The sequence below is a fragment of the Rhinolophus sinicus genome, chromosome 12 (genome assembly GCF_057876585.1).
Source record: "Rhinolophus sinicus isolate RSI-liver-muscle chromosome 12, RSI-T2T, whole genome shotgun sequence".
Classification (NCBI taxonomy): Eukaryota; Metazoa; Chordata; class Mammalia; order Chiroptera; family Rhinolophidae; genus Rhinolophus; species Rhinolophus sinicus.
The window spans coordinates 50,620,979-50,647,685 of NC_142512.1; the positions used below are offsets into that span (position 1 = coordinate 50,620,979).

General features: G+C 49.2%; 1 protein-coding gene across 1 annotated transcript in view; it reads right to left on the reverse strand.

Moving 5' to 3' along the window:
* Positions 1-12,380: 12,380 nt before the first annotated feature.
* Positions 12,381-26,707, reverse strand: part of LOC109451865 (uncharacterized) — a 148,835-nt gene continuing 134,508 nt past the window's right edge. Inside the window, exon 4 of the mRNA XM_088801848.1 lies at positions 12,381-13,532. Coding sequence (XP_088657974.1) covers positions 13,527-13,532 — 6 coding nt within the window. The 3' untranslated portion in view covers positions 12,381-13,526. The remainder of the gene's footprint in view (positions 13,533-26,707) is intronic.

Consider the following 26,707-nt stretch of genomic DNA (forward strand, 5'->3'; position numbering starts at 1 on the left):
CTTGGGCCAGCGCTGTGTACAAGATGAGCAACGAGACCCACCAGAATGGAGAGGGGCTCCATGGGCTAAGGGGGTTCTGTAGGTGGTCTCCTGGGGACTTCGTGGCTGCTGGAACTCAGGGAAGAGGAGGTGGGGACAGTAGGTGATGCCCAATCAAAAAGGAGGACCCCCAAAACCTGTGCCGAGATTTCCTTGAGCTCCGGGTACTCAGCCATAAATCTTTAAGTCCTTATGACTGGGGTGGGAGTGCTAAGTGCCTTTTGGAAGAGTGGGTGGGTGGGTGAGTGGGAAGAACAGGGGTCAGTTCTCCATGGCTCAGAAACACTTAAACATGGCTGGAGACGAGGCTGCAGAAAGGAGGGGAGCGGTGGGGGGGAACAGGAGGGACCCGACAGTCAGAAATCTCCTCGCCTTTGACTCAGTGGAGAAAACCAACCGGAGCACTGGGTTTCATGGAATGTGGACAGCTGGGAAAAAACGTTTCGGCTTTGTCACTGGTTGCTTGGTCAATGGAGTCACTAATGAAAAGCATTTTCAAGCGTATCTGAGAAATAAAAGGGAAATTGACAATTGCCGCTTTAAGAGGACGGCAAGTAGTTGCAGACCTCCCCCAGCAGAGGAGGGCGGGAGGAGAGGCAGCTCAGAAGTTGGCCCAGTGGCTTTACGGATTGCCGAGAAAAGCGTGGACGAGATTGTGCTGGAAAGCTGGCCGCACACCACGAGTGCGTAAGGAAGCGAGGAGAAAAGGAGACCACGTTTCAAAAATAAACACAAACCCCAAAATAAACACTGTTAATGGAAGTGACTAATCAAGGGTGTACTGAACTTGGTGGTTCCTGATAAGATACAGGGGGAAATGCACTTGGAAAAAATAACAGATTTTTTTTTCCCTTTTGGTAAATAAAGCGATGGGGAAAGGGCGCGGGGGACTAGGGTTGGTGCTTGCTTTAACCCTCAGCAAAGGTTTAAAACACAGTTTCTCAATCTTGGCACTATGGACATTTGGCATTGGATAATACTTTGTCATGGAGCCTGTCCTGTGCATTGCAGGATTTTGAGCAGCACCCCTGGCCTCTACCCACAAGTTGCCAATAGTACCCTCCCCCACTAGCTGTGAGAACCAAAAATGTCTCTCGACATTGCAGATGGATCTTGGGGTGGGGGTGCAAAGTCACCCTTGGTTGAGAACCATTGCTTTGAAATCAGGGGCATAGCTGCTGTAGGGGTCAGAAGGGACAGACAGCGGGACCAGCTGGCATAGAAGGCAGCATCTCATGCATTTGATCATTTGGTGGCAGCCAATGGCTGTGCACCAGCGGGAAGCCACCCACTGGCATCCGGACCAACACAACCAGGGTCTTGTCTGTTAGACAGGCCATAAAAATAGCACCTGATAACAAGCAGGTCCAGAGCCCTGCTGCTTTCACAGCTCCCAAGAATCGGTTGTCATTGGTCTCAACACTGCCTTGGCCTTGAAGGTAATTAAGTACCGTCCATGTCTAGAAAGCATTCTGCAGAGAAGCAACATCCGAGATACTAACTGGAGGCCACTGGTCAAAGCCACTTGTCTCACTGGGCTGCAGAGCGAGCTGCATATAGGACCCGTGGGCGTCACTTCCCAGACACCAAGTTTCCCTTGCAAGGCAAAGGTGGAAGAGAGGTCAGCGGACTGGGGAAACATTTCCAAAGACTGTTTTCAGAGATCCCTTGGCCATCCACAATTCCCTCGGCCTACAGAGTTTGCAGCGACCTAATTTGTATTTAACACAGCAGTCCCTTTGGTGGGGGAAGGGGAGGATTATTCAAGTCCCATTAGCAAAGCATCAACCACCTCAGATTCCATCATCTCTGGCGAGTACCCCTGTGGTGCTCAGGAATCACCTTTACTCCAGGTTGCCCACACTTCTCGAAGAGATTCTGCACCCAGGGGGCCAGGTCAGTGTGCCCTAAGTCCCACCCAGCACCATGCACAACAAAAGGGGGGTTTCCTGCCATGGGGCTGTCACAGGGACTCATGGAATTAAAATCTCACCTTGCACAAGTAAAAATAGTTTCAGATGCTTCTACCTTATCTCCAGGAGCTCTGTGCATGGATCGACTGCTGGGCTGGAGGGGAAAGGTGAGGGGCCGGGGAAAGATGGAGAAAGGTGAAGAGAAGGCTATAGGACGGGTCCTTCCGGTTTGAAGTCCCTGCCTTTCTCTCTACCTTCCCCGCCCCCCAATTCTGAAGGCCACCACAGACTCATCTCCCTCGCTGGGCTGCCGCTTTCCTCCTCAGTAATCTGCTTTCCACACACACACACACACACACACACACACACACACACACACACACACAAATGTGTTCTAAATAGAGCGGAACGGAGAATGGGGCTGAAGCCCGATGAAGTCTTCCCTTCCCAGGAGAGTCCAGCGACCCCCCTGGAGAGCTGGTACACCCCAGCGCCTCTTACTCAAAGCATTCTTGACCCAGAAGAGCCCAACCCTGAAGGCAGGCGTGAAGCTATCACAAATGCATTTTGCTTCTGTAGCACTTTGCTTTGGCTGGATCCCTCCTCCCTCTCAGATGCCTTCTCTGGCCTCCTCTCTCTGCTTTTACTCTTGGAGGCCGCTAGGGATCCGACCCCAGGTGGGGCCCAGGGGCCAGCTCCCGGCAGAGCTCATCTCATGTCAACTTGCTGAGTGAGATTGGGCGGCTTAACTGGCCCCCCTGAACCTCAGCGTTAGTCCTCAAAACCCAGGTCTGAGAACGAGGACCACACTGCATTAGACTGCTGACTACTAATTTTTGTTAAGTTCTAGTCTCACTGCTCTCAAGGGGGACTGGGCACCAGATTGGGGGTGCATCTTTAGACATTCCTCCTCTTGATTCTGGGAAAGACTATGCAAAGCTCAGAACTACCAGACAGAGCCAGCAGCACATTTCTGGGTCCAGGCACTGTACACGGTTCTGTGCATTTCACTCATTAACACGCACACCAAGACTCATTCTGACGCCAACCAGGTTTTATTAATGAGGTTCTCCTCCCGCCTCTGGAATAAGAGCGATATCCGTCAGCCCTCGGAAGCCAGGGCTGTGAGAAGGCCCACATCCTCCAAAGAGGAAGACATCTAACTTCCTTCTTCACCACGACACCAACTCAAGACTCAGGTACAAAGCCTAGGGCAGGGGACCCGCGCTAGACATCCTTGGAAGAAGGGTATAGGAGTGCCGGTCGGGAAGGACATTTGCAGGCTGGGGGGCTCATTGGGAGGTTGTCATGATGTAGCAGACCCCGCCCTCCACCCCAAGCCACTTCCTGATACCTCCACTGAGTTCAGTCTTAAGGAATCTGAAACCAAAAGGATTCCATGACTTGTCCATGAGTCAGTCAGTGCCACTCCGCTCTTCATGACCTTTCTGAATTCAGCACTTCCAAGAATATCGATTCATCCAATCAGGCAAAAGCAAGGAATTTAGAAAGTGAAATGAAAAAAAAAAAAGAAAGTGAAATGAACTAAAATAGAAAGTGAGGATTACCAACACTTAGGGGTGTCAGCATGGGGTGGGCCTCCCCCCTCCTCCATTCCAACACAGAGGGAGACCAGAGGGCAGAGGGGAGTGACCACAGAAGGACAGTTTTGAATATGCAACCAGGGGTCCTTAGTAACGCCACGCATTTATAAACAAGAATAATCGTTGTTCGAAGTTGTTCGGGATTTTGTTTGTTTGCATTTATTCTTCAGTCACATGTTTTTCGGGGCTAGAAAAAAGGTATTCCCTTCCATTCCTTTTCTCACAAATCTGGTTTAGAGAGAGAGAGAGAGAAAAAAAAAAAAAAAGATTAAAGTGCTGAAACAAGGTATTTTTTTTTCCCCTCTGGATGAACTGTTTTATAATAAGCTACCTGCTGAGGTCAGGAAACTGAGATCAATGGCTTTCTGCTCACACAGAAAATCACGAGGGGGATTCATAGCCACAAGCTTTCGCAGAGAGGTGGTCACCCACACACGACCCCTTTGCACCTAGTCCAGCTTTTGTTTGCAACCATTTCTGTCTTCTGCTTCCCACTCAAGCAATGCTACCAGCTCTCCTGGAGGAGAAGGGCTTCCCGCCAGCGCAGAATGCCCGCCATGTCTATGCCCTAACGTGAAGCAGAAGAGTGAAGGGGTGGTTGGAAGAAAGGAGAAAAGGGAAGAAAAGGGGAGGGTAGGAGCGAGCTGCTCCCTATGCCCTGATAAGAAGCATATTTTCTCGACTATTAGGTGTGTGATGCTCAAAAGGGAGAGGAATGGTCAAAATCAAAATAAATAGCCAACGGAAATAGGCGGCCCCTCCCTGGGAATGGTAATTGCACAGGATGAAAGTTTATCCAAACACATGAGAAAAATGGTTCACGTTGGAGGAACAGGGGGGAAAGGAGTACTCCTTACTGGAAAGGAGATTTGTTTACAACATTTTATTTGCTCCTTAGTTTTTAATGCTGTTCTGGCCCCATGTCCTGTAAACAGACCAGCTTTTCCATTCTCTAGTGGTGCCAGGAGAGCCAAAGACGGAATAGGCCTAGTTGGTGCCAGAATCCTGAGCGACTGAGGTCTCACAGTTACAGGATCCCACGCCCAGCTGGGGGTCTGAGAGGGGAGCTTGTTGGTCTGCAAGAAGGGTGTGATTTGAAATCAAGGTGTGGAAACAGGGAGAAGGCCGTCTGGCTTGTGGATGCCCCCACAGGCTTGGAAATCAGCTCTTCTCTCTTCTCTAGGAGAGGAGGCAACAGAGAGGGCTGCCTCCCCACTGTGATGTCTAATTGAGTATTCTGTAGGGCTTCCTTAGTCAGCAGAGACAACTGACAGATTCTGCAGAGAACTTGGCCTTTGGGAGAAAATGCTCGACTAGTATCAGACTCAGATGAAGCGAATGGGGGGCTGAAAATGCCTAGAAAGGAGAATTACTGTTCTGAGAGCGAGCATCCAGACATCATCAACCTCTGTATTGTTGGCCGGCCACTCAGCTCTATCGTAATACCAAACAAAAAAACCCAAACAGCTCACCCACAACCAGAGAGAATCAGTGAGGTCATGTCACATCTGGAAAGCATAGACAAAATGGCGGGCTTCACATATGTTCTCCTCTTCCCACCCAGACACAGAGACCTGAGCCAAGAGTCATGGCGGACAGGCCCCCAGGGCTCCGTGTTCAGAATACAGAGCTAAGATCCCACATTTACTGAGTGTCGTGTCCCTGGCACTGTTCTAAGTGAAGTCCCTGCAATAACTCATTCCAACCTTGCATCTACCCTATGAAACAGTTTAGAGATGTGGAAACTGAGGCCTGGGAGGCTAAGTTCCTCCCTCTAGCTCCCATTGTTAGAGGTCAGCGGAGTGGTTCAGGCCCAGGCCGTCGGTGCCCAAGTCCCTCTCCTTCATAGCTGCTCCATCCTGCCCCACTTTGAAGATGGTGGCAACCTAAGACAGGACCGGAGTCCCTACATTTCATGAAAAAGAGCCTTCTGCCTCTACCCCAGCCAACTCACATTGTACCGAAGTGTAAATGGAAAAAACTCATTAGTGAAACAGTGAGATTGAGGTATTTGTTACAGCAGCCTGCTGTGACGAATACAGTTTGCATTTTCCAGTCTCTCCTGAAATGGCCATGGGGAAACGGGAATACTGCACTTAGGGCAGGGGACATGCAGGGGAAGCCCAAGGGCAAGTTATGGAACCTCATTCAGCTTAGTTTCCTCCTCTATGTAAACCAGGCCTCAATCCCTTCTCACTCAGTTGCCATGAGATTCAAATGAGAAGCTTTGCAAAGAGCTTTAAAATGATAAAGGACAGTAAAACACCACACTGTATCAGTTCCTGAACTGCCTAATTTTTCTTGGCTGAATGTCGCATTCTCCCTCACATGTCTGAAATTGGTCCTAGTGGCCATCACCCACAGATGACATCCACTTGGTCCAAACACTAATTTTACTTCTTGGTATGAGGTGAGAAGAAGAGGTGGCCTTTCAGTTCTTCTCTTCCTCAAATGGTGAAGTTTCCGCCTACATTTCTGCTCTCCTTTCTCCTCTTTTATGTGCTTCTCCCCTTGGGAGAGGTAATTAATCAGAAGCAAATGGGAGCAGACTCTTCTCTCCCTGGGTCTTCTCTCCCTGGGTCTGCTTGCTCTTGAGTGGGGCCTCTTCATCCGTTGCCTTCTGTCCCCAGGTGGTAAGCCCAGAACCCAGGCCCATCCCCTGGAGCAGGGGATCGGCCCATCATTATCTACTAAGTCCTCTGCCTGTGACTTTCCACCAAGGTTTGTGTTAGGGAGAAGAGCAGGTGGCATTATCCACCCTCATTCACCAGTACTCCTAACCATGAATTCATGTGGCAAATGTGACTGATGGTTTTACATGTGCTGTTCTTGTCTAACCAGACTGTAAGTAAGATCCTGAAGGCAGGGAACATCTCAGATGTGTTGTTGTGTTTTCTCTTCTGTATTTCTCCCTATTAGACACTGTGAAATTCTTTAGAAATTTTGACCTAAATTTTTTGACTTAAAGGTCCTCTTTCCCACCTTAAAAATGAATCTAGCTCTCAAACAACTAGCGGAAAAACCAGGCACATGTTATTTCAATAATAACGTGGTGCTGGGGCACCAACCAATCAAGCAACAAGCACATTTTCTCTGCACTGTTCAGAAACACTTTATTGATTAGAGTGGACAAACAAACAGGCAGATTTGGTGGTACACACAGAAAAGGATCCTTCATAGAAGAAGTCAACTCAACATCTCTCTTGTATAGCTTCCCTGTAAAAGCCACCATGCCGCAACCTAAGGGCTCTGAACGTCAGGCTGTCAATGACTTTGATTTTGAATGTCAACTTTCACCAATAAGACTTGGTCAAAAGTGATTGAACCCTATAAATCTCCGTTTTCTGGGGATGAAATGTCAATCACAGTGCCTTCCATGTGACCTTGAACATTATTGGGAATTTCAGGGATACATTTCAATGTGCAAGGAGTGACCCATTTCTTTTTCTTATGAAGGGGGGAAGTTAGAGAGATGGAAGGGGAGAAGGGGGTGAGAGACAGAGGGAGAGAGAGAGAGAGGCAGGCCCTTGGGGAGAAGGGGATATAAAAACCAGTTCAGTATAAGCACAGTAAATGACATGAAAAGTGTTATGTTCAATGAAGGAGGGATAAGCATTTTCTGAGGACCTGTGCAATGCCAGCTGCTTTAAAAGAATATGTAAAGGAGGGGTCACAACTGGATGAGAGGAGAGGAGAAATCCAGGAAGGTTTTCTAGAGAAGGGAGCATTTGAGAGCGCCTGGAAGGATTAGTGACTTCAGTGGCCTGGGTGCCCGACATTGAGCTTTTCAAACATAGGCTCAGACCGACAAAATTATCAGAGGACTGAAAATCATGCTGAATTCAATCAAAAATCACCACTGGAGTGTGAAAGGAACTTTCTTAAGTAAGCAATTCCAGAACATTCCCAACTTTTGGCTCCATGAGTTGTGGCAGGGAACCATTATATCCCGGGCAGGCTGGTAAGAGGCACCCTCCATGGACAGTTAGCAGCATGGCCCGGAAAAGGGCACACAGGGTCTGCCGTGCAGGAGTGTGCCTGGTGTACGTACCCCACAGTGGGTGGGTTAGCAAACACTGCCTACGAGACCTGAGTACCCATGAACTACAGAGCTTTGGAACAGACTGGCTTGCACTCAGGATGTTTAAGGCAAAGAATAAAGATGATTCCATCTGGTTCAGTTTCCCTGCAGCTCACACTTGGAAACTGAATACACTGAGTGGCTGTCCAGCCTCTGGGGTCTGACTGTTTCACTCCCGGGAGAGCAACAAGCCAAGAGCAGAGCCCAGCTAGCGTTCACAGCTCTACCTCTAGCAGTTCACCTTTCAACACCTCAGGTTACAGTCATCTGTCACTATTAGGTAGGAACAGTCACATATGAAGTAAAGGTTACACCTCAGAAAAAGGAGACTTACATCTTTTTATGCCTGCAATTATGCTCATTTTAAGCTTAAGGAGAGGCAAGACCTTTGCCCAATATCCTTAGACCAAGGTCATTAAGAATTCAGGGCAGAGATCGCTAGATGAATGGATAAAGAAGATGTGGTATGTACATACAGTGGAATATTACTCAGGCAAAAATAAAGAAAATTGAATGAAATCTTGCCATCTGCAACAACATGGATGGACCTAGGGGATATTAGGCCAAGTGAGATAAGTCACAGAAAGATAAATACCGTATGATTTCACTTATATGTGGAATCTGAAAAAATAAAAAAATAAAAAATAAATGAACAAACCAAACAAACAAATCCACAGATAGAGAACAAACTGGTGGTTGCCAGATGGGAAGCGAGATGGAGGGATGGGTGAAAAAGGTGAAAGGGATTAAGAAGTATGAATTGGCAGTTATAAAAATAATAATAGGGATATAAACCGCAGCACAGGGAATATAGTTAATAATATTGAAATAACTACATATGGTGTCAGATGGGTACTAGACTTATGGGGGTGATCACTTCATAAGGCATATAAAGGTCTAATCACTATGCTGTACACCTGAAACTAATACAATATTGCATGTCAACTATAATTGGAAAACAAATTAATTAAAAAAAAAAGAGTTCGGGCAGAGGATGGAGAGGGCACCCACAAGAACCACCAAACCACTGGCATGACCAATCCCCTGGCCCGCCAGAGCCCTGAACATAGACATTTTATGAACAGAACAATACGTCTTCCATACTCTGCTCTCCCCCTCTCCAAAATTCAGATCTGAATTATCATAAGGGGGGGAAGCAAGAAAAGGAGGATACGGGAAACAACTGAAAAAAACAAACAAACACAAAGGCCCTTCGACAGAACTTGATAACCTGGAGTACGCGGTGATTGGCGCCTGACGGCATACAAAAGCCAAAAGGCAGGTCCCAGGACGGATCAACTTAAGACTTAATATTTGCCTGTCACTAAGCAAACTAATAAATCCTCTACAGTTTTAGCCACATAGAGCTCCAAGTTTTTATTTACTGGTCAAAACTGCAGGCAAGCTTCGCACACACCCCCCACCCCCCAGTCACCCTCTACAAATAGCAGTCCCCCTCTCCCGCCTGTCATCAGTCTATGTGTCTATTTGCATTCTCCTTCAACAAACTCATGTTCAGTGCAACTGATGAGTGCAAACAGCTTTGAAGTATTCTTTAGTAATGCACTTCCTGGGACAGCCCTGTCTGGGGCTTGCACAGCCAAAGGCAAAGGGAGAAAGTACTACATGTCGGAGAACAGGCAGACATCCACTGGGTCAGGCAAGGCTCAGAACTTGACACCTGGAAACTCAAGACCAACCATTTATAGATGAGACTTTCCCATTTTATAGATGAGAAAACTGAGACCCCGAGAAAAGGATTGAGTGACTTACAAATGACCTTAGAGCAAGCTGAAGCTGAGGCAGGACTAGCATGCAGGTTTCCAAGTCCCCTCAGTTCAGCATTTTTTTAAAAGAGTCCTGAAGATTTGGGCAGAGATGGGCTCCCTCTGCCTGCTTTCTCTCCAAAGTAGAGGTAGGGGGATCCAGCCCTGCTTTGCAACAGCCCGGCATGAAAGAGTCTTATCCAAGGCCAGTGGCCATTCCCAAGGTCACCTTTATGCCTTTTAAATCACATCCTCCTGAGCAGAGGGACTTACTTCACCATTAGAACCTCCGATCTTTCCGTCAACACACAGGTTTCCAAGACCATTGGAAGAGGGTAAAAATCTCTGCGTTTCAACGCCATGGAAAAATCTCAGAGGGAAACTTGAACAAAACCTTGGGGAAAGGCGGCACTACTTGAGGTTAAGTTATGCTCGTAATGAATTAAAGCACGATCAGAATGTCCGGCACGTGGGTAAAATACTGTTCCACTGACCTTGGTCAATGTCTGATATACTGTTCTCATCAGGAACAAAAAATAGCACATCTTTAAGTCGTGAACTCTATCAAACATGACAGCACTGTGGCTGTCAGACCTGGAAGAGCTTCAGGGATTATGTGTCCCGACTCCTTCATTTTGCATGGAAGGAACCAAGATGAGGGACTTTCTGAGACAAAAACTCAGGCCTCCTTGTCTCTTCACTCTGTGCTTTTTATCAGCATAAGACATACTCGTACTACCTGGATCCAGAAATAAGAGACTGGTACAGGTTGGGGAGAGGGCAAAATGCATTTGGCTGAAAATCTCATTAAGAAACTGATCTTCATGGCCACTTGCCAGCCCTAATGAATTACTCTGTAAAATTCCACAGCTTCCCCACCAGGGTGAATATCATTCGCCCTCTCACCGCCCTCTCCCACTCTGCCAAAAAGGCTGCCTCACCCAAGGCTGGACAATCCCTCCTGCGATGTGGGAAAGGGGGTTCCTGCATTATTCAGAGGTGGTATTAGATAAGAGGGAGGCTTTCAACCACTGCAACCTCTGGGATTCTGGGATTCACATTGGATGAGAAGATAAAAAAGAGAGAGAAAAAGGTTACTTTCGCACAACAGCGGGACTTCCTCTGGAACCAATGATTCCATGTGGGACATACATGAAGGAAATACCTAAAATGAATTCAGCTTTTTAAAAAGAAAAATGGCACCCCAGGAGCTGGGCTAGCATTCCTTCAATGGCAGTGAGCGTCGGAACAGAGGCAAAGACCCAGGTACAACCGACGGGCCGGTGGGTGTCTCAAGCTTAACACGTGGATAATGTAAGAGGACGCTTTCTAGATGTGTGTAAGCTCATCGCGACCTAGCACGCAATGACCTCCCTGTGGCCACACCACACAAGATGAGTGGGATTCGCCCAACTCATCGCCCAAGGCTGGTGTTCTAGCCCTGCAGACACATGGTCGATCTTTCAGCAGAAAAGATGGAGGCCTGGTCCCATGGCAAGCAGCAACAACTTCAGGATGGCAGGAATCCCGAAAGCCTGGCTTTGGCCAACCTGACAAGAATCTGTAATTTGCCTTCAGATTGTTCTTACTTGTCAAAAAGTCTGCTGGCACAGCCTTCCTCTCCTCTACCCTCCCCCACTACCACCGTCACCACCTGCTCCTTTCTCCCCATCGAGTCAGTGTCTGCAAAGGTAAGCGGGAGCTGGGAGGTCCCATTCAACACTATCTGCATGGAACTTAAAGGTTATCTCGGAGACGTTAGAGAGAAAGCACACACTTAGGCCCAATTTACATGCCCTTGATATTTTAAAGGAGCCTAGGGTTCAAAGGAATTTCAGGAAGTCCTCTAGACAATTCCTTAGCTCTCCAGACAACACCATCCCGAAGATTTTAGCTCTTAGTCTCTGTCTAGCTGAGATGCAGAATTTTCTTCTTGGCTCATTATTCTACATAGAATGTGCATGTATCACACACACACACACACACACACACACACACACACACACACACACACCAGTCTATTTTCTACTGTTCCGAGTGGCCATGTTAGTTTTTGTTTCTTAATGAACTATTGTTTTTAATAAAGAACGTTAGCTTCACCTTCTTACGTAGGACTGTGTTGGAGAGAAGCCCCTGACACCTTGAATGCCTGCCACGTGCACTGTCCATAGCACTCATCTGAAAGAAGTGGTCTTGGCTGGTTCTTTACACCTAGGTTTTTATTCAACATTGTGCAACCCTGTCACCCTGGAAACCGCTGATTTGGCCAAGATCGGGGGCTGATCCAATGGCATCTATCTATAGGCTGCCCAGTGGCCAGACACAGGGCTCTGAATGGCAAATGGCCAAACCAATCAAGATCACGAGAGGGTCATCAAATCAGCCAGCAGGGTGACCAACTGTTCTAGTTTGCCCAGGACCATCCCAGGGTTAGCACTGGAAGTCCTGCATCCTGGGCAACCCCTCAGTCCTACGCAAACTGGGATGGTGGGTCGCCCTCAGCTCATCACCACAGCAGAATTCTAGAATCAGTGGATCCTGCTGCTAACAGCTCAAGATGCCCAGGATGTGACCATTCTGCTATCCCTAGAAACCACTGACTACAACTGGGTATGGGAAGGACTTGAGGCTTCTCGGAAAGGCCTCTCTGGGCAGCTGCTGGGTAGACTGTTTCTTGTCTATGTTCCGTCCACAGCAACTTGGGATAAGCCAGCCTTTTATGGGGCAACACAAGTGGGTCTCTGCTCTTTGGAACCCAAAGGACTCTACTACAACAAGTCTGTCTGCTGCCAAGGAAGGCAGGTAAAAGACCACAAACAAGCCTTACATTTCAAGAGCGTGAACCCTCCGCCAGAGGTTCTTCTCACGCGTTTTGTGGTGAGTCGGAGATGCCAAGCTGACCCCCTTGCTCCACTGAGACGACGTCGATGTCACTAAATGGTTACACAAACACATTGCCTACAACACACAGGGAATGTATATGTGGGTATATATATATTTAATTCTTTTTACAAAGACAAGTCATCCATTCGCTTTGGAAATTGAAAATGCAAACCTCTTTGGCTCTGCATTTTGGCTGACCCATCCCTGAGAGGGAGGGCATGTTTCCAGCCATGCGTATGGTAGCTACAGAGTGAATGGAATAAACAGGACTCGGGTTTCACGGGGCCCAATCTGTTGTCAGGCGTGTGTGCCATCAGCACACACTGGAGAGAGAAGAGCCTCAATAAATTCCACCATCGATGGTAGTTGGACGGTCTGTAAGGAAGTCCCCTGTTCTGTCGTGGACCCCATCTGCCACCTGAGAGAAGAGGGTCTTCACAGCTGAGTGTGCTTCTGTATCCATAGAAGTCACACTCGGAATGAACAACAGTGTTCATTCTCTGCTCCTCCAGATGCACACCTGTGTGTGATCCCAACCGAGACGGCTGAACGTGGACCACACCGGCCTTCACAATCCAGCTCCCCTGCCAACGTCCCCACCAACGTCCCTGAGAGCCTGAGGAACTTCTGTACCTCTGCATCACTCTGGAACCTGTGCGGCCAGATCCCAAATGAAGGAGAAGACGGTTCTCATAGCAATGCACACACTTCCTTAGAAGGAGCAGGAACAAAACTTAAGATTCCATTTGCCATAAGTGTGGTTAACTATTCACTCTGTATCGGCTGGAAGATAATGGAGCAAACAAGAAGAAGTGTTGGGTCCAAAGGCGCAGCAGACGTGGAGGTGGGGGGGGCATGAAGAGGGTGTGGCAGAAAGGCCTTTGTTCCTGGGGAGGAGCAGAAGGAGAGTCTTAAGAGGAGGCAGCAGCCGAGGAAACGTTCTCCACAGAAGTAAAACAAGGCCTGAGATCACAGTGTCTTCTCCAACTGTAGGTCACGTCCCACCATGCGTGCGTCTCCAGGCTCAGGCAAGTGAACACACAGCCGATTTCTCAGTGCAAGGGTCTTTGCACTGAGGAATTCTTCATCATATCCAGAGCTCTTGTCTCTTAAGAGATGGTCCCATCTTAGCCAGGTCCTTCAGGGGGGCCCTGGTGGCATCCGCTGGCTCCGTGAAGCTTCCTGGTGGGAAGTGTGGGTGAGGCAGAGCAGCCCTTTGCCAGTCCTCTGCCAGTCCTTCCTAAGCCTGCAGATCAAGAGACAGCATCAGAGTGAGACTCTGGCTTCTGCTCTTCCTACAGATGTCTTTCAACAATAAGCATCACTTTACTGTCTTTAGTCCATAATAGTCTAGCTACTGAAAGAACACAGACTGCTTCCAAAAGCAGGCTTTTAGTTAAGGAGGGGAAATAGACCTATTTATACAACTCAAGGAACTCCCTGTACACTGGATCATGACCAGGAGCCCTTCACACAAATGTCACCACTATACCCAAAGCTGATGTTTTATTTTTTTTTTTAAAAAGTACCACTGAGTATATACAGCCAGCCAAGAGGAAGTGGAAAATTCCATTTTTCCACATGTCACTGTTATGTCCGTGAGATGTAGGGCAGGGAGCATGGAGGTGTCAGATCACCCATTTTACAGATGGGAAAATTGAGGCACAGAGGGTGCCAATGTTCTCCATATGGGATGACAAGAGTCTGGTCCCTAATCCTGTTTACTTCAGCTGGCACTTCTCTCTGCTTTGATAAGTCCCTTAACAACTAATTAGGAAATTATCCAGAGTGGATAGGGGTCCCCCAGAGGAAATGGTTTCACACATTTCTCTTTCCCTAATTCTGATGGCAAATAAATGAAGATGGACTTGGTCTCATCATACTTTCCTCACTTCCACCCATGTCTGCATAATCCCCCCATTTCTGAGTGACGAATATATTCAGTACCACCAAATGCCTTCAGGAGATGTCCCCATTTTAAAATTGACGGGGTCCATCAATTCAGGCAAGGGACCTATTCACAGATAATCCGGGCTTCATGACGGGTTGCTTGTTGGGTCCGAGTCCAGCAATGGCCATCCACCCATAAGGAATCACTTGGACAATTATAAATCCATGCATTGGCCAGTACCATACTGGATTGGATGCTACGGATACAGACAAAAACCAGACAGGCAAACCCCGCCCCTAGGCCATAGGAGAGAGGTAACACTGATCAAGCCGGAAGCCAGAAGGACAGCAATGTCTGCAGAAACTACACTAAGGATTCCGGAAGCAGCCTGGGCCACCAGGTCCCCTTCTGTCCCTGTAGACAGGTGAGGGCCACAGCTCAACCTGGTGCAAGGTCACTCAGCTTCCTGTGGACTTTGGCTAACCCCTGGCAGGGATGTGTGCAGCTGCCGTGCAACCCAGAGAAAGGATGCTAACTGTCAGAGATGGGAAGATGTCACAGTGAGGGCCCGGGGGAGACTAAGTTGGGAGAAGATGGTTTAAAGACAGTCCTCTGAAGAAGAGCTTCAAAAGGAGAGAGTCTGCGTGTTCCAGTCACCTACCCCAAAAAGCCAGCCGATGTGCCTGCACAGAGGTACTCTGCCACTCCAGGTGGCTCTGTGACAGGTGGCCAAGAGGGAAATCCTCAGTCTTTGTCCAGGTGTTTCCCAGGCCCTCTGGATACTTTCTTTCACTTGGACCCCCAAACACCCCCCAAAGTTCTGCTAAGCGTTCTCTGGTTTTCTTGCCCTTCCTGGGCAGCAGCCCACTGAGCTGGCGCAGACACGGCCGGGAGAAGCCTTTCCCTGGGAGATGCGCACAGTTAGCAAATGAACTGGCAGCAGCCCGGTGAATCACACAAGGACTTCCTTCTTGTTGCCAGGCAACCGCATGCACTTGGCAGTGGGACATTAAACACACAAGAGAATGTTGGGAGGCACTTGCAAAATAAAATAAAAAGCACAACATACAACACCCCAGACTCATCCCAGCATGGCTGACCCAGCCGAGGGTGGGGGCGGGAGGGGGGGAGTCAGGATGGAAACAAGAGAATGAGCCCAGTGAAGAAAAATGAGGTTAGGACATAACCAGCCTAAGCAGAGCCTAACACTTCTTCCCTCCTCCCACTCCCCCCCCCCATCAAATTACTTTAGGTGTAGCATTAGTATTTGGCCAAAGACACACCTCTGTTAACCTAGGGAAAGGCAATGGGGGGGCACGTGGATTAGCAGGCACCTAGAAATTTGAAGGCTCACCTCGGAACACACAGCCCTGAGGGTTTCTGACGCCTGTTGCGGGTCTAACATAGCTGCTGTTTATGCTTCTCTGTTGTGCACTCTCACCCAGGGTAAGTCACTCTGCCACCTCTAGGGCAGGACCCCCTCCCCCCAGTCCTTTTCCACTTGAATGTTTTTGTGTCCGTTGCTATGACCACTGGGAGCTGATTAGACACGTCTCCCAACACACTGCCTTGCCCTTCAGACCCTGTCTCTGGCCTCTCTGAAAACTCCTAGGACAGAAGTGAAATGTTACGTATGTTTGGAACAGCTCATGGCAGAAGCGCTGGGGACAAAGAATGGAAGAACAGCAGCAAGAAGTCCCCGATGGTGGGCTAAATATGAGACCCCCAAAAGAGCCACATTCTAATCCCTGCAACCTTGAATGGCACCTTCTATAGCAAAAGGGACTACGCTGATGTGAATAAATTAAGGCTCTTGAGATGCAGAGTTTATCCTGGATTAATCACAAGAGTGCTCCTAAGAGCAGGCAGACGGAGATCTGACACAGGACAGGGAGCAAGCGATGTGACAATGGAAGCAGGAGGCTGCAGTGGTTCCAGGAAGGAATTGTGAGGCCAGGAAAGCAGGTGGCCTCCAGAAGCTATTAGGTTGATGCAAAAGTATTTGTGGTTTAAAAGGTTAAAAACAAATGCAAAAACCGCAATTATTTTTGCACCAACCTAATAGAAAAGGTAAGACAACGGATTTTCCCAGAGCTTCCACAAGGAACCAGCCTTGGGGATACCTTGACTTTAGCCCAGTAAAACGGGCTTCCAGAACCGAAAGAGAATAAATTGGTGTTGCTTTAAGCCACGAAGTTTGTGGTAATTTTACAGCAGCACTAGGAAACTAATCTTGTCAATCAGGGCACACACCCTGTGCATTTCCCCATAGATCTGTAGCAGAGGGTATCCGCAAGGATACAGACAGCCATGGAATGGAGCTAGTCAGAAGGGGCAGGGTCCAGAATTTGACTCAGAAAGGGCTCACAGATAACCGCACAGGCTCAGAAGGAAAAGGTCAGGACTCTGAGAGCAACTGAGGCAAGAAGCAGCCCAGGCTTTGCAGCCGCTCTCAAATTACTTCATCTGTGACTGTAACTTGGGCTGATGGCTTAATCTTTGAAAGCCTCAGTTCTGCAAAATAGAGGTAATAGTATTACCTGCCTTGCAAAGCTCTTAGGATTAAATGAGATACTGAATTTAAAAAAGCACATGGCACATGCCAAATAAATGGTAACTATTAGGAGGACCAGGCATGCACATAGGGGCAGAAGCTGTTAGTTACCTACCCCAATATTTGTTCTTTCCTTTCTACTTAGAAACATACACAACTCTGAGTTTCGGCTGGCACATTGTGGCCCAGAGTAAAATGTTTCTCCGCCTCCCTTACAGCGAGCTATGGCATGTGACTAAGATTTGGCCAGGTGACTAAGATTTTGTGAGCAAAAGTGTGGTGGGACTGCTGGGGAAGCTGTTCAGAAGGTGTTGGAAGGAGCCCGATTGTTACCTGTCTGTGTTTACTACCTTCTGTCTTCAGTGAGATCATGATGGCTGGTGCTCCAGCAGCTATCTTGGACTCTAAGGGGCATTGAAAATGCCCTTAAAATCATGCATTAAGATCTAACAAGAAGATGGAAGCCTGCCTGGGTCCCAAATAACTCTAGAACTGCCTCCCAAGCCGTGGATGGCCTTTCTCTGAATTTCTGTTACATGAGAGAGAATGCTCTTGTGTTTTCGTTACTAACTCACTGTTATTTCAGAGTTTTCTAATAACCATAATGGAGATGACATATCTCAGCTCTAGAAAAACAGGATTCTGAATCCATCGAGAGTAGTGGTTTTCAAAGTATAGACCTGGACTGACAGCTTCAGTAACGAGCACCTGGGAACCGGTTAAAAAAGCAAGTTCTCAGGCCCCACCCCAGACTTACGGAATCAAAAACGCTGGGAGTGGAGTCCAGCCACCTGTGTTTTCACAATTCCTCCAGATGATTCTGCTGCACACTCAAGTGTGAGAACCACCATTCTAGAGCAAGGTTTTTCAGCTCTGGCACCGGTGACATTTGGGGCTGGATCATTCTTTGGGGGGAGTGGTGATGTCCTGTGCACTGTGAGATGTTTAGCAGCATCCCTTAACTCTACCCACTGGATGCCAGTAGCACCCCCATCTCAGTGGGACCATCAAAAAGGTCTGACATTGGCATATGTCTGAGGTCGGGATAACGAGGGTGGGCAGCACAATCACTTCCAGGTAAGAAACACTGATTCTGAATAGTGGTTCGTTCCTCACCCTGGCTGCATATAACAATCCCTCGGGAAGCTTTTCAAAATCCAAAGCTGAGGCCTTGCCCTGACCTGGTTAAATCAGAATCTACTAGGGCAGGACGAGGCAGCAGGTAAAGCCTTCCAGGTGATTTCCACGTGTAGCCAGTGCTGAGAACCACTGCACGTTGCAGAGGGGCCAGCAGGCCCGGAAGACGGTTTTGAGCTGGGGAAGGTGGTAACACACCTGAATCCTGATTTGGGGAAAGACGTGAGATACTCCCAAGCAGAAACTGTAATAAGCATGACTGTGGCAGATTTGGGAATGAGCTTCTAGTTGCCCAGGTGGGGTGACTGATGGGGGAGAATTCCTGGTGGCTGTGTCACCTCATTTCCCATCAGCACAGGGTGGACACCTTTCAATGTCTCCCATGAAAAACCACACAAAGCCTCAGTTTCCTCCCCTAATAAACAGAGCACACAAGGAGCCAGCTCCCACGAGGCGCTGTAAACATTAGCTCATGCAACATAAAGAACTATCTTAATAAAGTCAGTGAGACAGCAGCGGGGCCTAGGTAGAAAAGGGAGCATACATTCTCCTTCCAACTGGTAAACTCCCCAGGCACCGAAACCAGATTCCTCCCACAAGGATGCACTCTCAGCAAGGAGAGATTTCCCATATACTTAATGTGTCCTGAAAGTAAGCGTGGCGAGGAGTCGGAGCAGAAAGGAAGGCAGGAATGAAATGAGAACCAGCAACGAAGAAAACGGGATTGCTGAACAGGTTGATGCTCTGGCTCCTGGAAGAGGAAGATGAGGTCATGTGTGCGTCCTCACTCCTGCTGGGGCCGTCTCTTCCCTTCATTGTTTCCTTCCCAGCCGGCCCTGCTGAGATGCTGAGCCCAGCTTTTCCTTGTTTCCCTTGGCCTAAGCCATTAAGTCCAGGATGTCACTGGGGGAAGCAGAGGGGTGGCGGAGAAAAGGAGGGGAGGAGGAAAAGGAAGAAAAAGAAGAGGAGGTAGAGAAGGGAGTGAGGAAGAGGAGAGAGAGAGAGAGGAGGTGGCAGGAGGTAGAGGAAGACAGAGGGGCTGGGAGAGGGCTCTGGCGGTCTTAGGGAAACCAAGTCTTTGCAGCCCCAGGATGACTGTGGCCTCTCTGTCCCTACTTCTTTCAGCCCCACCTGGCTCGCCCAGATGGGAAGATGACGAACAGGTATGAGTCCGTAACCCAGACAGAAAAAGCCAGCTCCCAGTGGGTCTCTAAGAGGCTGAGTGAGGCTCAGTGGGATGGAGCCGACCAGCATGTTCCCGTCCTTTTCCCGGTCCTTTCTTCTGTTCTTTCATTCCATTGAAGGCAGCCAATCAGAACAAGGCAGAAAAAATCCTGTTGTTCTGTACCAGTGGTACCCAAGAGGCAAGGAACCAAGGTACCTTTTCTGCCCCTGGGGACTTCTGTTCCTGTGCAAGTCAGTCCAGAGAATGGAGGACTTTGCTGCTGGCATTGGCCATTTCCCGTGTGCCCACCTCCCTTTCCGTACACTACTGCCTTCTCCACAGAGTCGAGATACATTTCCCACTTGACTGAAACTCCTGGGTTCCCTCCGGCGTGTAAACCTGGTGCGCAAATGTCCCGACTCTTACAAATGTGTTAAAAAATAAACCTTAAAAAGCTTCCAGATGTTCTGTTTGCATGGTGGTGCTTCTCTGCTCCTATGTCCAGAGGCCAAAGTATGATGCTCAGGCCCAGATGAAATAGTAGGTAGCCAAGAGGCACCACCGGGGTGGGGGGTGAGGGGTGGCGGGGAGGGCACCCCTTCCCCCAGGACTGCACTCACCCATTCGTTCACCAACTCGCCCCCTGCAAAGATGTGACCTTATACTTCCCCTATAGTCTTCCACCATCCCCGCGCCCTGTTTCTTCCACTCTTATAGGTGAGACACACGTGGCATCCCTGGACTTTGTTCCATGTAAAGCAAAAACCTCCAAAAGACTACAAAGGAGCAAGTCTGAGATTCCCAAATGATAAGCTTTCAGGCTTTGTCTTCTCTGAGCACCCGTCTCATCTCTCCCTTAAATTTCTTATACCAACTGCCTTTGTGACATAGAATCGAGGACAAAATGACACGGAGTAGCTCTTACACGTAAGATGTTAAATCACCACCTGCAGGGACATCTTAGGAACTAGACGAGCCAGAACAAGGGAATGGAGCTCATAACTCGTCAAGGCCCCCCGGAGCTGGTGGCCTCTGATCCACATAGAAAGGTAATTGCCAACGGGCAGGCTTGTGCACACACAGCCACACACGCACCCTTCCCAACACGCACACACCTGAGGGTCCAGGATTCTTTGCACAAGGTGACGCCTGCTCCCTTTGATGCCTGCCGGATGTGTTCCCATTGGGCAAAAACCAGACCTCAATAAAACCCGGCATTATCAAGAAGCCGGTGGTTTGTGATTGCACCACCCTGTTATCTCCATAGCCTTGGGTGGGGCTGCTTTGTGGTTCTCCATTGAAAAGCATTAACTTCTAGGTGGATCAAAGACCCTTCCGAATATCAGCCGACCTGGATCCCTTGTTTATCCACAGGGGATTGTTCCCAAAGATGGACTTTCAAGATTATAGGGACCCCAGTTCCAGACTCCCCCTGTCCTCTCCTTATCATGCAGTGCGTCTCTCAGGGGCCACCTAACGGCCAGTCACGAGGCCCTTTTCTTTCTTTAGATGGGCCACTTAACAATGGAAATCCGGGACTGGCCAGAGAGGGGTCCCAGCTCCGCTACAACGATGGGGACCAAGGAGAAAGAGAGACACTTACTTGGAGACCAGGCAGGAGCTCCTCTTTCATCTGTGAATCAGGCCAGGGAGGGGATTCCAGAGAGCAGAGCATTTACTTCCCCCTTTCCTCGGGAGGGATACACTGACAGGTGCCCCCCTCACCTGATCCCTGAAGTGCTTTGTCTCCTATCTATTCAGGTGTTTGGGGGCCAGCTGTCAGCCTGTAGTGAGGACACAGCAGAACTTCTGAGTTGTCTCAACCTGGAGTGCCAGGAAAGACTGCCCATCGACGTGGGAGAGACAAAGCATGTGCACTCAAGGGCTGTGGGTGCTGGCAGGCTTCAAGGCCTCCTGAAGTTTCCTCAGCCCCATGGAGGTCTGTCAGCGGTCAGCTGGAGGCGTGCTGCAGCAGCCATGTTTTTCTTCTTTGCGTTCAGAGTACCTAGCTTCGTGTCTGGCCTGAAGAGGCCTGGGAATGAATGAATGAATGAGTGAGTGAGTGAATGAATGAATGAATGAACGAATGAACAAGTGAATCACCAGCAACATATGCTAGTTATCTGACAAGCGTGAGAGGGAGGTGGGGCACGGACACTCATTCCTACCAACATGAAACACTTCAGGTTACACATGTCACTGGAGACACCTTAGGTTAACGATAAGGAGTCAGATCAAGGTTCAAATCCCGGATCCTGGGCGAGTTATCTCAATCCTCTTCAACCCCTCTGGGAAGCAGGTATAACAGTAGTACCTACTCCATCGCTGGGCTGTTGGGAGGACTGAGTTCAATACTAAAGGCTCAGTGAGTACTGTTTGTCATTAGACTGTATTTCCCTGTAGTGTCATCTCTATTTAAAAAATACAGGCAGCACGTCCTTTCCAAGGAAAGAAGAGTACGTCACTGCTTTGCTTATTTTCCTCATATAGACCATACATACCTAAGACGTATTAAAAAAACCCCTCCAGATCCATATTCTATTACTCCTTTTTTCCCTTTTTTAACCCACAAAGTTGTTTCTAGCATTGAGATTAACCCTTATCTGGATGCCTTCCTCAACGGGCCCTGAACCATTTGAGAACGCCGGGGGCAGCGTAGAGGCAATGGAGCCAGGAGTGGCGAGCAGATGGTAATGCCCACTCCTGAAGGAGCCCTGCCACCAACAAGGCGCTACCCTCTAGAGTCCCAGAGGGCCGAGGAGCATCAGAACTCTAGCGTCATTCTTTGGTGTTGAAACGCAACGCTTCCGTCTTTCCCTTGCTTCTCTCATCCTTCTGTGTTCCCTTCTCTTTTAAACCCCTAGTTTGCCTGTCTCTGTCTCACTACAGACCCTACAGCCTGAAGAGCCAGGTTAGGTGAACCCAATGGGAAAATGGATACTTATGAGTCTGGTCTGCCCAGCCCCGGCACCTGCACAGCCTGGAGAGCACGTGGCACGGGTGCCATGGTGGCGAGGGAAGCTGGGCCTCAGCATCCTCTGGTCACGATGAGGCCAGACTGTTCCTCAAGGCTGCAGCTGGGCTCTCAGAGGCCCTGGGAGGTCAGGCAGCAATTTCACAGGACAGGCCACCCACACGGCACATCAGGACCACGGGACTGTCCCCAGGGCCAGCACTGCTTTGGACCTTAGCCCTAACTCAGAATACTCCACCATATGGCCTCCCTTGGGGAAGATGAGAGGACAAGAAGTCACCTGGGACAAGATAGAGTCCCTCCTCCCTCTGGGTGCCAGGGACCCTTCCTGGAGGTGGGGCGCGGGGTGGGAGAGGGGTGGCTAGAACTGTCCCCAGCAGGTGTCCAATAAATGAAATGGGTCACTGATAGCGACATACCCCAGGATGCATTGGGTCTCCCTCGCTGCAGCCCCCAGATGTTTCCAAGGTTTGATGTGCACTTCAAAAATCCTGAACGCCGGGTTACTTCACACTTTTCTAATTAAAGACCCAAACTGGATTTTCATGTTTGCAGAGACAGCTTTGACCAAAAGTGTAGGCAGCGGAGCAAAACAGGAAGAGAAAGATCTCTGTTGTTCTGTTTCTCCCTTTTTTCCCCCCCTGGTCTCCTTCCCTCTAGAAGTACGGAGTGGGGGGCGGGGGTGTTGCAAACAAAATCTTGGCAGCCTTGGCCTCTAGGTCCCCTGGAGCCTGCCTGTGTTCTGTTGAAAGCTTTTCTCTTTTCTTTGGTCCCATAGACACCAGTCCCAGGCCTGGTCGGTCCGGGCAAGGGTGGGGGTGGAGGGCAGCTGGGTGAGGCTCTGGGAAAAGAGAAGAAAGAGGCGAGCAACAGATTCTCTGGCACAGCTGCCAAGGAAAGAGTCCGAATGCCTCCTCTGGGCGGAAGGCAACCTTCCCAGGTTCCTGGGCGTGCTGGAACTTGCTGGAAACCAGAGCCCTGGCTGGCAGAACTAGGGTGGACAGTGGAACCAGAATTCAAAGGGGCAGCAGGAGGAGGGGCCCCAGGGGAGGAGAGGGGGAGGTTTCAGTGAATCATATAAATTAAAGACAGAAAGGATGTCAGGCCACCTTCACTTCCTTCCTCTCCTAATGGGAATTATCTCATTAGCCCCGAGCTTCCTAGAGGCGAACTTTAAATGATTCCTATAATGGGGATTTCAATCCATTACCCGCCCCTCCCCAATCTGATCTGACTCCCAGCAGCGCTGAGAAGGGCTCTTAAAGGGACAGTAGCAAAAAGACGCTGGTTCAATCTAACACTGAATACGTTGTCCAAATGTTTCATACAACGGCAGTATTGCTCTTTCACCTTTTATATCCACTTACAGGAATTTATTGGGAGAAAATAGCCATGGAAATGGTGATAGGCTCAATAATGACACCCCCATTCACAGTATAAATGTTACCTTATACGTCAAACGGGATTCAGCAGATTGGATTAAGGATCTTAAAATGGGGAGATTATCCTGGATTATCCAGATGGGCCCCAAATGCCATCACAAGTGTCCTTATAAGAGCGGGGGAGAGGGAGATTTGACGACAGAGAGAACATGATGTGACCACAAAGGTAGATGTTGCTACAGGAATGCTTGCTCCCTGGAGCCCCCAGAAGGAGGCTAAAAATCATTTGAGGGGCTAAAAATCAAGCTCAGATTTCTGTGCTCCAAAACTGTTTGAGAATAAACTTAGGTTGTTTTAAATCAAGTTGGTGGTCATTTGTTACAGCAACCCCATAAACTAGTACAGATATGAAAAACGTTTTTGTTTACAAGGCTTGCCATCTAAACCTTATTTCACAACAAAAGAAAAAAAATGGGGAAAAGAATTAAAGACCTGCTTAAAAAAAACAACTACGCCATCGTCCTACAATGAAATACTAAACAACCATAACAATCCTGAAATACTAGTTAATAATAAGGGATTAATATCATATAACTGAGGATGGATCGTGAATATTTTCCTTGCCTTTTTATAAATTCTTCTAATGGTGAGCATCTTATAATTACTTCTGTCATCATATAAATCACATACTTATTTGCAGGGTGGTGTAAGGGTTGAGGATTGTTTGATCCCTTTCTAGGAATACACAAGCAGGAAGTAGGGACAGTGTAGTGGGGACAGATCAGAGAACCCAGGGTTGGTACCTTCCTGGGCTCTGAAGATGTCAAAATCTCTGGCAGAAGCGATGTCCTCGACACACACTCCTGCCTGCCATCACTCCAACATCTGCCTCCATCTTCCTGTTGCCTTTTTCTCTGTATCTGTTTCCCCTTCTCCTCTCCTCTAAAGACTTGTCATTGGATCCTAATTATATCTGCAAAGCGCCGTTTTCTTACGAAGGCCACATCCTGAGGTTCTAGGTAGAAATGAATTCTGGGGGGACAACAGAATTGAATCCAGTAAAGATGGTTCCATTCCCACCCCCCTCCACATCTCAGCAACTTCACAAGGTCTTCTTTGATTTTTCCAGGTCCCAGAGGTCAATCTCTTTTGGAAGTATCCAGAGACAGATGGAGTCTCCCTAACTGAATGGACTTCCCAACAATTAGAATTGCCAATGTTAGAGTGGGTGGTCTTAGGAGAGATCAAATTCTCCGCTGCTGAAGCGTTCACACAGAAAACACCTATCTGGAAAGGCTTAGAGGAGATCCTGGGTCTGCATGGGATGTGGAATTCGGTGGTCAAAAAGAGTTTGGCTTGACGAGAGCAAGGATTGTACCCAATCCACTTAGCACAGTGCTGGGCATAGAAAAGGCACTACATAGATGCTTGCTGCCCCATCAGGGATGGTCCTGTCAATCTCCTTTCTATGAACGCACGAACACTACACAGCAAAATAAACTAGAAATCAGACGATTTGTATGTTCAACGACAGCTTGTTGAAAACCTTGGTATACTGCACTACGAGATACAATCTGACACTCCACTGTGCCTCTCTCTTCTTTGATGGCAAGGAGGGGACAAACCAGGACAAATTACATGGCAGGCAACACCTAAATCAGCACCCGGTAATTCTGAGAAAGGGACTTGGCACCACCAGGGTGTCCATATGGGCAGTCGGAGGGCCCCTCGGGAAAACCTGAGATAAGGACCTGGGATCTGTTTTTGCTCCTGCCCAGCCCAAAAGGGAAGGGCGAGAAGGCAGCGGAGCCACTGTGCAGCAGCCACGGGCAGGCTGTCGGTTCACACTGGAGCCCAGACACAGCACACCCACAGGCAGTGATTTATTGGCTGTGGGAGGCCCCAGAAGCTCTTAAGCCACAGGTGGGTGCCCGTAAAGCCCCCCTCCCGGACAAGCACAGACCTCAGGCCCTGCTTTGCTGCTAAGCACCGTCAGCACCCCGGTGCCTCAATCCCGAGCTGGGTGGCCTTTCCCACTCCCCAAGCCTTGTCATGTGCTCGGTGATCTCAGCTGGCCTCAGACAAACTCTGTCAAGTAAGCAGGACAGGTGTTGTTATTATTCCCACTTTACAGATGGGGAAACTCTGCCGGGGCGGTTCGATGACTTGCTCAGGGCCACCCAGGGAGGACATGTCCCAATTGCTAGTCCAGTGCTCCTTCCATAGACCAGGCAGGCAAATGGTGTCCCACCCTCTCTGTATTGCCTGAGTACTTCAGGGCTTTACACGGGTGGCAGCGAGTACCAGGGATGACTCTCCCCTCTGGGCGCTGGGCTTCCTTTTGGACACTGGGGAGCCTGACTCACTAAAACTGCCACCTCTTCTTCCTCCCACTCGAAGGTTGGAAGTGAAAGGGCATGGGCCAGGCGGGGGCAGGCATGGCTTGTGCCTGGGCTTGGCTTTCCCGCAAAAGCATGGAGCATGCTTTCTGGGATCCAGGACGAGAAGCTGCCCGTTGTGTATTTTTCCAGGCATGGAGAAAGAGAAAGGAGAAGGCGGATTTCTCCTGATTTGCATGCCTAGCTCCACTCAACAAGCCCTAGCCTTCCCCACCTGCCCTGTAGAGGTCCTCAGAGCTGGGCCCTCTGTTTCACGAAGCTGCCCAAGCAACCTCAGAAAGTGGTTCGGTGACTGCTAGCGCAAAATGGAGCAACACTACCCTCTTCGGGGCCACAGGTCAGTGGGGCAGGAGTTAGTGATCCTCAGTTAAGGGGCCTCCGCGGGAGGTGGCAGAGCTCCTTGTTGGTGGGGCCCCCGGACCTACATAGCTGCTCTGCCCGAAGGCATTCACTGCAGATCTGACTGAGCTCCAGGGACCAGGTCTCTAGAGGTGGCCCCAGCAGGGCGGGGAGTGTAAGGCAGGGCAGGCAGGGCCAGCCCCAACCACAGCCTGCTCCTGGAATGCCCAGATTCAGGCTGATCTTTCAGCTCAGGTTTCCCCTCCCCAAGCCATGTCTTTGTCCCCTTCTTCTCCCCTTGTGGCATCTGCATCCCCGAGGGGCATCATGGGAAATGCTGTACAACTAAGATCTCCATGGGCTCTGTTGCATTTGGGGTCAGGCTGGAGAGGAGCCATAAGAAGGTGAGTGGATGGTGTACGAGCCGTGAAAAGTCAAGCTGCCTCCAGCGATCTAGGCCAGCGTCCGGTTCCCATGACACTCTTCCTGGCAGCGTTAATAACTAACCGCGTCCCAGACAGGTGCTGGCGGCCGGGCCTTAGGAGTTCTCGTTCAGGGTTGAAAGTGAGTCATTTCCCTT